The following is a 12,355-nucleotide window of genomic DNA, read 5'->3' as shown; positions in this document are numbered from 1 at the left end:
CAAAATATTTCAGTTTCATGGTGTTGGTAAAAAAAACAAACTTTACACTAATGACCTTTGGATACATTTATGTAGGTCTATATAAATCTCAGCTGACTTAAACAACATACAACTGTGAGTAAAAGTACTTGTATCCATTTATCATGGCTTTAGAAACTGTGTGCCTGTGCAATCCTTGTAAAACTGAACGGTTGAACGTTTTCTTCTTTTCCCTTTTTAATACATATTATACAGTTGTACACTCTCCAGAACAAAGCCCTGTTTACACAAAGTCCAGGTGAATTACAGTGACAGTGGTTTTTTCCCACCCAAACTGAGAAATGCCTGCAAATCTGTATGGTCAGACTTTGTACTGTGTTGTCACACACTGCCAAGATACACTTGTGCGCTAATTGCAGTAATTCATCAGCTAATTTTCATTTGGCAGGAGCAGCTTGGCTGGACAGTAGATGTGAGTATTCTCACCCCTGACCAAAGCTGACTAATTAGATTTAGATTATACAGCCAAGTGAGGGTTTTCAGTTTCAGAATTGCCAGGTAAAAATCTGCTGCTTTTGCTGTCCTAAATAATAATATTAGTAGTAATTTCAGTAACTATAACTATAAATAAATAAAGCATGGTTAAACAGTTTAGTTGCTTCTTTGTGTTCACTATACTAAGTGAGATACAGATCTATGTGGGATCTATGTATATATATCTATGATTATCAGTACCATGATGGCGGCTCCCGTGATGGCGAGCTGAAGCTAGTATTATAGGATGTAAACAGAGGTTTTTAATAAACTTCTTGCACACTTTTTAAGTTATTAATGTCTCGTTTTAAATGTCAGTGGGCCACAGACTCTGTAATAAAACAAATAATGAAATATACCACTTTAAATAACAAATTTTCCTGATTACTTTTATTTACACACCATTTTACTAGACTTACTATCTTTGTCTATCTTTGACAGTGTTGTGTAAACTAAGATTTTTCAAATTGATGTTTCATTTCATGATGTCTCTTAATATTAAACTCCTTAATTACGGCAACTTTAGACTCTTTTGCCCTTTTTCTGCGGTACAACTGCGCACTCTCTCCGCTTTTAGACTCTTTGGCCCGTTTTTCTGCGCTACAACTGAACACGCTCGCCACTTTTAGACTCTTTGGCCCGTTTTTCTGTGCTACAACTGAGCACCCTCTCTGCTTTTAGACCCTTTGGCCCGTTTTTCTGCACTACAACTGCGCACTCTCTCCACTTTTAGACTCTTTGGCCCATTTTTCTGCGCTACAACTTCACTCTTTCCGCTTTTAGACTCTTTGGCCTGGTTTTCTGCGCTAAAACTGCGCACTCTTAACACTTTTATACTCTTTGGCCCGTTTTGCTGCGCTACAACTCCAACCTCTCTGCTTTTAGACTCGGTGGCCCGTTTTTCTGCGCTACAACTGCGCACCCTCTCCGCTTTTAGACCCTTTGGTCAGTTTTTCTGCGCTACAACGTCACTCTCGCCGCTTTTAGACTCTTTGGCCCGTTTCTGACACCTTGCGTTCAAACTTTGAATCTCACATTATAAAAACCTGCTTAACAGCGGGCCAACTTTCGTTCTATTTCTAAAATACCTTGCGGGCCGCTCCAAAAATGGAAACGGGTCGCAAATGGCCCGCGGGCCGTAGTTTGGACACCCGTGATGTAGAGAGCTTCATGGAATGGTTTTCACAGTTCCACAGTTCCACCCACAGCTCAATATTGGGGGATTTTACCCATCTAGCCCACACCTGGCATTAGGTATGGTGCCCATAGATTCATGTTTATCTGCAACAGAGTGTCCTATTCTATTGGCAGTCCTCCTCTACAGGGGCTAAAACACTGTGTACTATCTGTGTGTAGTATCAGCATTGACATAAACATAAAGTAGGTGAATGTATTTATTAGAAAGGTTGTCCACAAACATTATGTCCCTGCTACTAATAGATAAAAAAAAACTTAGCAGTTAAAATTTCTCAAAAAACACTTTGTAAAATAAAAGACAAATCAATAAACATTTCAAATGTTTTGATCTATTCACCACCACTGTAAACAAGGCCAAACACACTCTGAATTACTTTGTTTACAACTCATCCATGTAACTGTTTGGAACATTATATGAAAAATAATAAATATTTTTGCTCTAATAAACTGTCATTTATTAACAAGATAACTATTCCTGTTTCTATTCAAACAAACAAAGCCCAAACTACTATTAGGCACTTTACAAGGAACTGTGGCATTAGTAATGTAGATTAGTGAGTGTGTGTTTGTCTCTGTGTGTGGTGTTTAGTGTGTGGGTGTTTCGGGAAATCCTATCTACGTCAGGAGAAAACAACTTAACCTTAAATGTCTGGATGCAGTTCATGTTGATTTGCTATGCTGGTTCAGGTCAGTTTCATGTTAACATATTGATTACATCAAAACTATTTAAAAAAATGCAAGAAAAAAAATCATGATAAAATAAAATACATATTTTTCTATGGAATGAAATCTGCATTTAGTATATTTGAATTAAATTACCCACTTATTTAAAATTATAAAAAAATAGTACTGTTATTTTAAAACGGTACATTTAAAAATGTGAAAATAATTCAGATTCCAAATTTTCTCATTAAAAAAAATTATTTTGAAAATGAACGTTGGGAGTACGCCACTCTCTGCTTGTGTGAGGGAGCTGTGGGTGAGAAGTGATCAGCATGGGTTTTAGTTACTGCTGATGTTGGTGAGCTGAGGGTTAAAGCTGCTAGACTGGAAGCAGTGGGTCATTTATCAAGAGCAGCTTTTAAGACTCAGGCAAGCATTAAACTTCCTTCACACAGACCTGGAGACAGAAAGGAACAGGAAATATCCTTCACAATACAACTGAAAAGATTTCACACACACCCAGGCTTGTTTTTATCGTTGCCATGGGATTGTGGGGAATAAACAGACTGTACAGTATATACATGTGTTTACACGGGGAGTTACAAATTATGTAAAAAAAAAATTATAAAAATAAATTATAAAAAATAAATAAATAACAAGAATGACAGCAAATACTTAAAGGTCTCATTCCATCGTTTTTTAATTCATTTTGAACAGTCTAGTTGTGGTCTCTAGTATGAATGAATGCCTTGTGAGCTGTTTTTTGTGAAAAAAAAAGTGCTCCGATGTTTCTGTACAACCCTGCTTTAGTTCACTTAATTAGGGGTCTCTGAAGAAAGACAGGATTTTAGCTCTTGTTCATGAATATTCATGTGTGCAAGCATATCGTCTCTGATTGGCTAACAGCACTGCGGCAGAGAACGCCTGCCTGCCTTCCCCCCACAGTCAATTTTATAGCTAAAAACTGTTTTCAGAGATACAGCCTTAGTTTTAAACATATAGCTCTAACTTGGTGATTTAGTGCTTGGGCAGTTTCACCACGTCGAATCCCCAGATATCGTCGAATCCCCAGATATCATAAAATTATAAAATCTGACGCAAATGGCACCCGCTTCGACCAGTGCTCTGTCGAGTTGTGTGCCTTGTCAAATCATGCTTCCCTAGTGTATATTTAAGGTCTCTGTAAAATGTGGAATCCACCGGAGAGCCGATTTAAACCTAAAGTTACTTACAAAAGGCAGCTAACACTAACTAGCTGAAGTAAACAGATCTGTAAGCTCTTTATCTGACAGTGTCAGCTCTGCTGCAGCCTGGCTTTAGCTTTGTCTGTGGGCGGTCCCAAGCCAAGGTGGGTGAGGCCATGACTTCACAAGTTGACATAGACACAGTGCTTTTCCTGATCAACTTGCGGACGATGGGGGTTGTGCAGCAAACATATAGAACTCAGAGAGACATATAGTATTTCACAAAGAAAAAAAGAGTATTTTAGCAGAAGGAGACCTTTACATTTTTGCTTAAATCAACTGTACCAAATGTATTGTTCTGTATTTAATAATATGCAAGCACTTGAGAGCACTGATAGTGGTAGCACTGGTTGCAGGACATCATTCATTTCATGCTGGGCTGTCGGGGTGCCTGTAATGAAGACCAAAGGTGATCTGGCATTAAACAAAACTGCAATTTGTGATCTTAATGTTCACCACAATGCTTTTACATTTTTTTTTCATTGGATGTCTCCACCAAGACAAAAGTGGCACCAAAAGTCAGTCTGGCATGACGCCATTGTATTCTTTGGTGATGTTGATGTGGTGTTAATGGAAGTCAGTATAAAGGTCTGTGTGCGCTTGGATGCATTTGTAATGCATCCGTCTGCCAATGGTGTTGGCACTAACAGGATCACTAACAAGAGGATATCAGTCACTGTTCACTCTTGTGCTGCTGCAGTATTATGCTGTCAGTATTGTCAGTTCTATAAAAATATGCTAAATATGTTGAGAATACCTATGTATATATTAAATAAACTAAATGATTTAAGCCCACCATACTTGACAAAAAACTGTTGAGCTAATTAAACTATTGTTGTGTAAACGAAACTCAGTTAAGTTGACTAAACTTAAAATGTTATATATTTACAACTTAAATACTTAAGTTGAGCTAATTAATATTTTTTTCAGAGTACATAAATTAATACTACAACAAATAAAATATTTGGCAGGTAAGCATTACTAAAGAATTTAAAAAATATTACTACTACTATAAAATCCATGGGAAAATGTGGTGCTACATTGTTGTAATAAAATCTACTAAGATAAGCTGAGTAAAATCTAATTGAGTAAATGTGTTGCAAAGTAACATTTACTGAAAAAGTTGTATTTAATTACACCTTAGTTTATTATTTTTTTTATTTTTTTTGTTTTGTAGCAGCTGCCTTGTTTGAACTGCAAAAGTCCAGAAAAATGATTTTACTCTAAAATTAAAAAATCTAAAATGTTATATTGATCAGTCTTTATTTCTATATTTTTATTTAAAAAAATCAGTTTAGTAGTGTACAACAAACACTTCTGAGTTTGTTATTCTAACTAAAAACGATTTTAGCAACTAATTTCAACACATTTTTAGTTGGCAAGTCTAGCATACATTTTTCATTTACCTCGACTAAATATATTAAATTCGGCCACCGAATATTAGATAATGATAAAAGAACGATGATAAATTCTATGTTCTATGTTGAAGTGATTCAATAATGTAAGTTTAGCTAACATTTAAGACTTGTTAGGTCAACTTAATTTTGTAAGTGCAGAGAACAAATGAGCCATAAAGTTGTACAAACTTAAAAAAAAGCCCAGGAAATTAGTTGCTTAATGATTTTAAGTTGGAGTGACAATTTTTTTTACAGTGCAGTCTGACCATCCTGCTTCCCAGAACCCTATGATGCAACTCCTGTCAAACTCTTCCAACAGCTCAAATTGCTTTCAAAGGATGCTCCCAGCACAACAGCATAACAGAGTCAGAATGTAAAGTTTATAATGCTTTACTATCCAGGCAAGGCTTTCTACTAGATTTTGGAGCACTGCTGTGAGGATTTGATTGCATTCAGCTACATAGAGGACGATGATTAACTGTAAACACACACAAACACATTCACACTCACAAACACTGGCTATAAACCAGAATCAGACAATCAGAAGGTCAGCAGTGGCATCTTAAATTAACGGCTATTATTCGTGTTAACTAAAAGGATGTTCTGGCAGAACAGCTTGTTCTCAGTGCTCAACACTACCCTGTCCCCTCATACATCAATCTACACTACAGTCCGATTTTTCCTGTTCTTTCCCGGAACAGTAAAAATGTGTAAATACGCCGGCACTGACAGACTGGTATATTTAAGACCTTTTGGGGATTATTAAAACAGTGGTTTGTTCTTACACTGGTCCTCAGGGAGCCTGAGACAGTATTTTTGATATAGCAGTAGCTGTTGAGAGTTGAGTTGAAGTAAAACTCAAATAGATGTCTGGGGTCTCTGAGCAGCAGTATGAGAATAGAGCTTGTGATGTGAAAACTGCTTTGGTTTCCTCTCGGTCTTTGTTACGGCTGAATTGATTGCAGGTTTTTCATTTAAATTAAAGAAGCTCAAGGATGTGTCGATACATACTGTTCCTTTTCAGGATCAATATGGGTTTCAAAAGGACTAAATTTGCATTGTGATATTTCATGTTGTAAAAATTATTACTAAGTATTCTTTAAATGTTGGATCATTGATGACTAATTCCTTTACTTTGTAAAATCCCAATATTCAGCTCTGGAATAGATTAAGAGACCACTTCAGTTTCTGAATCAGTTTCTCTGATTTTGTTATTTATAGGCATATGTTTGAGCAAAATGAATATTGTTGTTTTATTCTACAAACTAGACAACATTTCTCCTAAATTTCAGATAAAAATATTGTCATTTAGAGCATTTATTTGCAGAAAATGAGAAATGGCTGAAATAAGAAAAAAAGAACTTTCAGATCTCAAACAATGCAAAGAAAACAAGTTCACATTCATAAAGTTCATAAAGAGTTCAAAAATCAATATATAGTCAATTACTTTTCTAGTAACCCTTCCAGACATTAATATGACCTCTATTGTTTCTGGAAACCTTAAATTTAATGTTTTAAAAATACTTTAAAATGGGCAGTTTTCCATTCAAGGTCTTAAACATTTAATTTTTTCATAAAGCGCAGTCTTGAGTGTTTAGGTGATGTCACACCTTTGCCAGTGTTCGTATTGTGTTTTTTTCTTCTTTTGGTTCCATGTGCTTCTGCCCTCTGTTTTCCTGTCTTGTGTTCTCAGCCATGAGCTCCTTTAAGTACATGGCCCTGTTTTGTTATTGTCCTGTCTCCGCCCTAGCCATTAGTGTTGTCACCTTGTGTCTTGTTTGTAACCCCGCCCCCTTGTTACTGGCCCCCAGGTGTTTCTCACCCTCCTTGTGCCCCTTTGTTTCAGTGTTTTGTGTGCTAATCTGCAGTGTATATCTCAGGTTTGTTTTTGAGCCTAGCATTATTGGTTTCTCAGTTTTGATTAGTTTTTGTTCTTATTTTAGTTAATTAGCTTTCCAGTGTTATTTATTGTGTTTCTTGCAGTTCAGATGTTTGTTTTCTGTTTTTTTTTATTTTATTTTTTTACTTGTTTTAATATATTAAATTTATATTATCTGCATTTACATCAATCCTCTTCTCCATCCTGTGTGACAGGTGCTCAAGGCAGAGAGACACCAGCTCACTACAAAAAAACTCAGGGGGCTCAAGCCATTACACAATTTGATATAAGCTGAGAATGGTGCTAAAAAGGAAGAACTCTGGATTAGAATTTTACTTGAATGGTCTTAAAAAGTCTTTAAATTAAACTCAATGAAACCTACAAGTACCTTGTTTGTTTATGAACTGAGGAAATGACTGAAATGATTTACTGTCTTCTTATAGCATAATCCTCCACTGTACTGTACCAAGGAAACTGCCTATATGACAGTATATGTCAGTATAAACAGAGACATATCCAGTGTTACTAAAGATGTAACCAAGGCCTGCAAACATCATAAACACGACAGACACACTTAAACTTCACCAGATTGTTTTTTATTGAATATTTTGACAGTTTGTTCATCCACGACTGAAGCACTTCAGTGATGTTGTCTAGGAGACAGACAACTCAGTTTTACGATCGCTCGAAGGGAGAATAAAAGATGCTGTTTCTTAGAGCCTGGCAGCAGTCAAGTCACTGGCAGTGCTGAAGCAATTTATACAGTCAACACACACACACACACACACACACACACACACACACACAATGCACGAGCAGCCAAAGCCAATATACAGTGGCTCTGTTCCAATCCTGAGATAACTTAGGCCTCCTACACTTCCTTTCTCTATTTAGCAAACTCTAATCCAAAGTTTTGCAAGCTCGTTTAGGAAGCCAAGTGTTTACTGTGCTGTCCGGGTTTCTAATCACGGTACAAATCACTAATTAATCAGAGAAGGAGAGACACAACAAAGTAGCTTATGCAAATATTTTAGGTGTAAACCCTAGAGTGGAAATTTTAGTACGCAATACTTTGATTAATTAATTTGGTGTGAAACAAAATTTAGCAAACTTTAAAGGTGCCCTACAATATAAAACTGTATTTAGTTTTGGCATAAGGGAATAATGAGTATTTGGTGCATGGCCGTGACAAAGCACTGATCTCAAGCATTGTTGTGTCTTATATCAAAAGTAAAAAAAAAAAAATGTACATATAAATAGTCTACCAGTGAAAGAACTCAAGTCAAAACTGTAAAACAGTTAATCCTGAAGGCGCCTGGATTACAATATGATGTTGTTGATACTGGAGAGCAGCCCATCACCTCCAGGCCTCTGCTAGATGGGTATATGAATTTCTATGTGAACCAGGCCAAGAGACCATGGCTTCTCCTGTGCCACTGTCTGCAGTAGGGGAGCTCAGGAACATAGCACATGACAAAAGCAGGTATAATGCTAATGCTAGCTGGCATTAGCTTTTACATTTTCTCTGTGCTGTCAGGCTCCCTCTTAAACAAACTGCACTACTACAGCTAAACCAAATTTAACCAAAACACAAAGGAAAGTAAAAAGGAAAAGTATCGGCTTATTATTAATATTTTAATAATTTAAAATAAAAAAGTAGGGACAAGGCTGAAAGCTAACCTTTTCAGTTTGTTTCCATATTCTTATATACTTAAAAAAAAACTTTATTTTATACAAAATACAAATACTGAGAAAATGCATTCCTTGGCACCAAAAGGTTTTATTTTATAAAAACAAATAATCTGTATTTTTTTCAAATATTTTACTCATTTAAAACATTCCACATTTAATGTTATTAACTCTCAATCTTCGTAAGCATTTGTGCATCATTTGTACACTCCATAGCGCAACCATTGCATGGTTTCACAGAATTGGAACACAGCCCAAAATTTAATCTGCCTCAGACAAATATTAATCACCAGATCACTCCACACTGAGTTTCACAGAGATATTCATGCTACCCTCTTCATACAGCTGAGCTCTACACCAGGAGATCCACTGAGAGAGAGAGAGTGTGTGTAAGCAGAGGAGAACAAGATCTTAATCATGTGGACATTTGAAATGAGGAGCACAAACATTGTTTCAAGGTAAGCTGTATGGGAAAAGACCAGGTTGTGCTTAATAAACTGGCAACCAAAAATGTTCTGTCAAAAATGTCAGAAAAAAATATTAATAATTTAAAATATATATATATTTGGGCTTGGGCTAAACAATATGCTCAAAAAGTCTATCATAATATATATTTTTTCTGTTTATACAAAATAGTTCTGATATGGATAAGAACAATATAGAATCCAGAGGAAAAAAATCCAATTAATGCTTTTACTAATTTAAAAAAAAAAATAATTTGCAAGTATTTAATGGACCCTGCAGCAAACATCAGTCAGTGACAAGGGCTGCAAATAATGTGTTTAAAAATCATGTTAGTGAAACATTTTCTATCTAAGATTTTGCATTGATGCAATGGTAAAAAGGTGACAATAAATGGTTACTGTTTCATTTTTTTCTGTTTTGGGTTTGCTAAAGAATATAAAATTCCCTTGCATTACTAATGCCTAATCTCAATTTTTTTTGGATCTGATATACAGGCAAAAACTGGATTCTTATTCTTATCGATGGAGGAATATATTGTTCTTAACAATATTGTAATTTGTATCCCCATCCCTGCAGACAACAAAAAAAAATCACTCTCCTTACTAAAAATCAATATAGAAACAGAAAATACAACTCTGGAAAAAGAGACCACTGAAAATTATAAGTTTCTTTGATTTTACCAAATTGAAAACCTCTGGAATATAATTAAGAGGAAGATGGATGATCACAAACCATCAAACCAAGCTGAACTACTTCAATTTTTGCACCAGGAGTGGCATAAAATTATCCAAAAGCAGTGTGTAAGACTGGTGGAGGAGCAGGCCAAGATGACCAGGGTTATTCCACCAAATATTGATTTCTGAACTCTTAAACCTTTTCTTTGCATTATTTGAGGTCTGAAAACGCTAAATGACAATACTTTTATTTGGAATTTGGGAGAAACTACAATGCTCATTATACTCAAACATATACCTATAAATAGCAAAATCAGAGAAACTGATTTAGAAACTGAAATTGTCTCTTAATTTTGTTTCAGATCTGTATTGTATGCAACAGGGAATAATAGGGAAAATGGTTCATCTGGTTTCTGATATAGAGGTACTGTAGAGGTGGATGTTGGGCTCATGTCATGAAATGGATATGCAATCACTTCTTATGTGAGCTCATGCCATCTCCGAGGGCATTCTTCTGGGCATTTTGATTGGTGTTCTGAAGCTACACTGATGCCCCACATTTAATAAATGCACTTCTTTTTAACATGGAGTGTAAAAAGAAGCTCAAAGCACAAACCTAAACCTAAGAAACCATTTTCTCAATCACTGATCAGACTCGCCTCCTTGAACTGGCTACCAGGCTCTACTCAAAAGATCAGAAGTAAAGACAGAAGACTGATGGCTTATAACAGCACAGAGATAAGGATCTAAAGATTTAGGCTAATTTAAGTTGTGTGTTTTAAAAGTGAACTGAAAAGGACCATTATGTTATCAAATATAACATGGTATATTTACACAAACATGCCTGTTAACCCACCAGCACTGACAGACACTTTGAAGCATGTATTGCTTTAATCCTGTCACTCACAGGCACTACTCCGTCTGAGAGGGACACTCGTTTGCATCAAAAATGTCCACACAAGCGGAGGCCGCAACAGTTTCTTGGCCGATATCATGTGTATATCTGGTTAAAATATGATGAAATGTTAGCATACAGTGACACAGCTCTTTCGTAATCATCTGCTGTGAGAGGAGGAACCTTCTAGTCATTTCCACAATCAGAAAAATGTGTCACAATATAGCGTTCCCCACATGAATTAAAATACATTTTAAAAATTAACAGAGTGTAAGGTAAGGCTGTGCAATATGCATTTGTAATCAGTTGATCGTTGCTGTTATACAAAAACTTGTATCTCCAAAATGATACGTTTACACTAAAAGTAAATATCTTCCTCATTTTCACTGAAAAGATCATTTAAAAAAGATCATAAACTTTAAACTTTCTAAATAATTTGTAATTTCTGAACAACTTCAATTTTGATCCCTTCTTTATCAAGTTTTGAGATCATGCCATTCCATGGATTTTCTATTGGTGCATTTATCAAGAAAGTTTGAGACCAAGTCTTTTTTAAAGTCTATTTCAATTTATATTGGTCCATTTATCATGCAATTTTAAGATTCAGTAATTTTAGACAATTATTATCATTAAACTGTCAATACAGTTAGGTCAATTCATTATGAAGTTTTATGAACTTAAAGTTCCCGGAGCATTTCTGTTGCTCCATTCATCTTGAAATTTAAAAAATAGGTCATTTTGTACCATTTCTATGTTTATTAACCATGACATTTTGAGACCAATTAACTTTAGACCATTTCTTTTTGTTCATTTATCATAATATTTTTGCAAAAATTGAAAAACAGCAAAAAGTGAGATCGAATATTTTTGTTAGACAGCAATGATACTGTGCAATATGGATATGCTGCATTATGAGAAAATGGACAACATATCAAAATATTCCAGTATTTCCGATGAATCACGAGTTTAAATCATGTTGGACATGTTGCACTATAAACATAATATATTGCTATTGAAATCTGCAGGAACATAATTAAAAATGTTTTCTTTTATCCATATTGTGCAGCCCAGAAATAAGGTACTAGCTAATTTCCATTAGCTAAAGGTGATACATATATTTAAAGAGACATATTATTTGAATTTTATGAGTGATTCTCTTTCCTGTGATCATCTGAGACTCTCTTCATTTATCTCAACAGCACATACTGTATTGTGTGACCATAGAAAAAACAGTGAATTAACAAAATAAATAGAATGTGAATGTCAAAAAAAAGTAATAAATCTACTGAAGACAAAGAAAGAAAGAAAAACATCCAGTTGTCAAGCACCAGTGACCCACAGGCCTGAAGGACTTGACAACATTAATAGCAACCTGTTGGTCTTAGAGGATCAGATCAGAAAGTGCTGATGTTTCCAAACTATAGCAGAAAACTTTGTTTTCTTTTGTTTCGGTGGATCACACGTCATAACGAGGGTGCGATACAAGCAGGAACCGACTGAGGAGTGAGTCCTTCCTCAGTCACCACAACAGAAACAAGACCTGTTTAAGACTGGGCCAGCACCACAGTCCGGCTAACCAGACAAACCAGACTACTGAGTTCTCCTCTCATCTCAGACGGCCTCAGGAGCGACTGCGGTCCTCGTGAGTTCCCACCAATAACCTGCTGTACTGTTTCTGTTGCTCTTCTTTGAAGGTGTCTTTCACTTTGCTCCGCTTCAGGCCTCCATCCCTGCAGACA

General features: G+C 35.7%; 1 protein-coding gene across 1 annotated transcript in view; it reads right to left on the bottom strand.

Annotated features, from left to right (window-relative positions):
• Positions 1-7,467: 7,467 nt before the first annotated feature.
• LOC103029034 (glycerol-3-phosphate acyltransferase 4) overlaps positions 7,468-12,355 on the bottom strand; it is a 41,816-nt gene continuing 36,928 nt past the window's right edge. Inside the window, exon 13 of the mRNA XM_049485865.1 lies at positions 7,468-12,346. Within this exon, the coding sequence (XP_049341822.1) occupies positions 12,238-12,346 (109 nt within the window). The 3' untranslated portion in view covers positions 7,468-12,237. The remainder of the gene's footprint in view (positions 12,347-12,355) is intronic.

The sequence above is a fragment of the Astyanax mexicanus genome, chromosome 12 (genome assembly GCF_023375975.1).
Source record: "Astyanax mexicanus isolate ESR-SI-001 chromosome 12, AstMex3_surface, whole genome shotgun sequence".
NCBI lineage: Eukaryota > Metazoa > Chordata > Actinopteri > Characiformes > Acestrorhamphidae > Astyanax > Astyanax mexicanus.
This window is presented reverse-complemented; position numbering and strand designations above follow the sequence as displayed.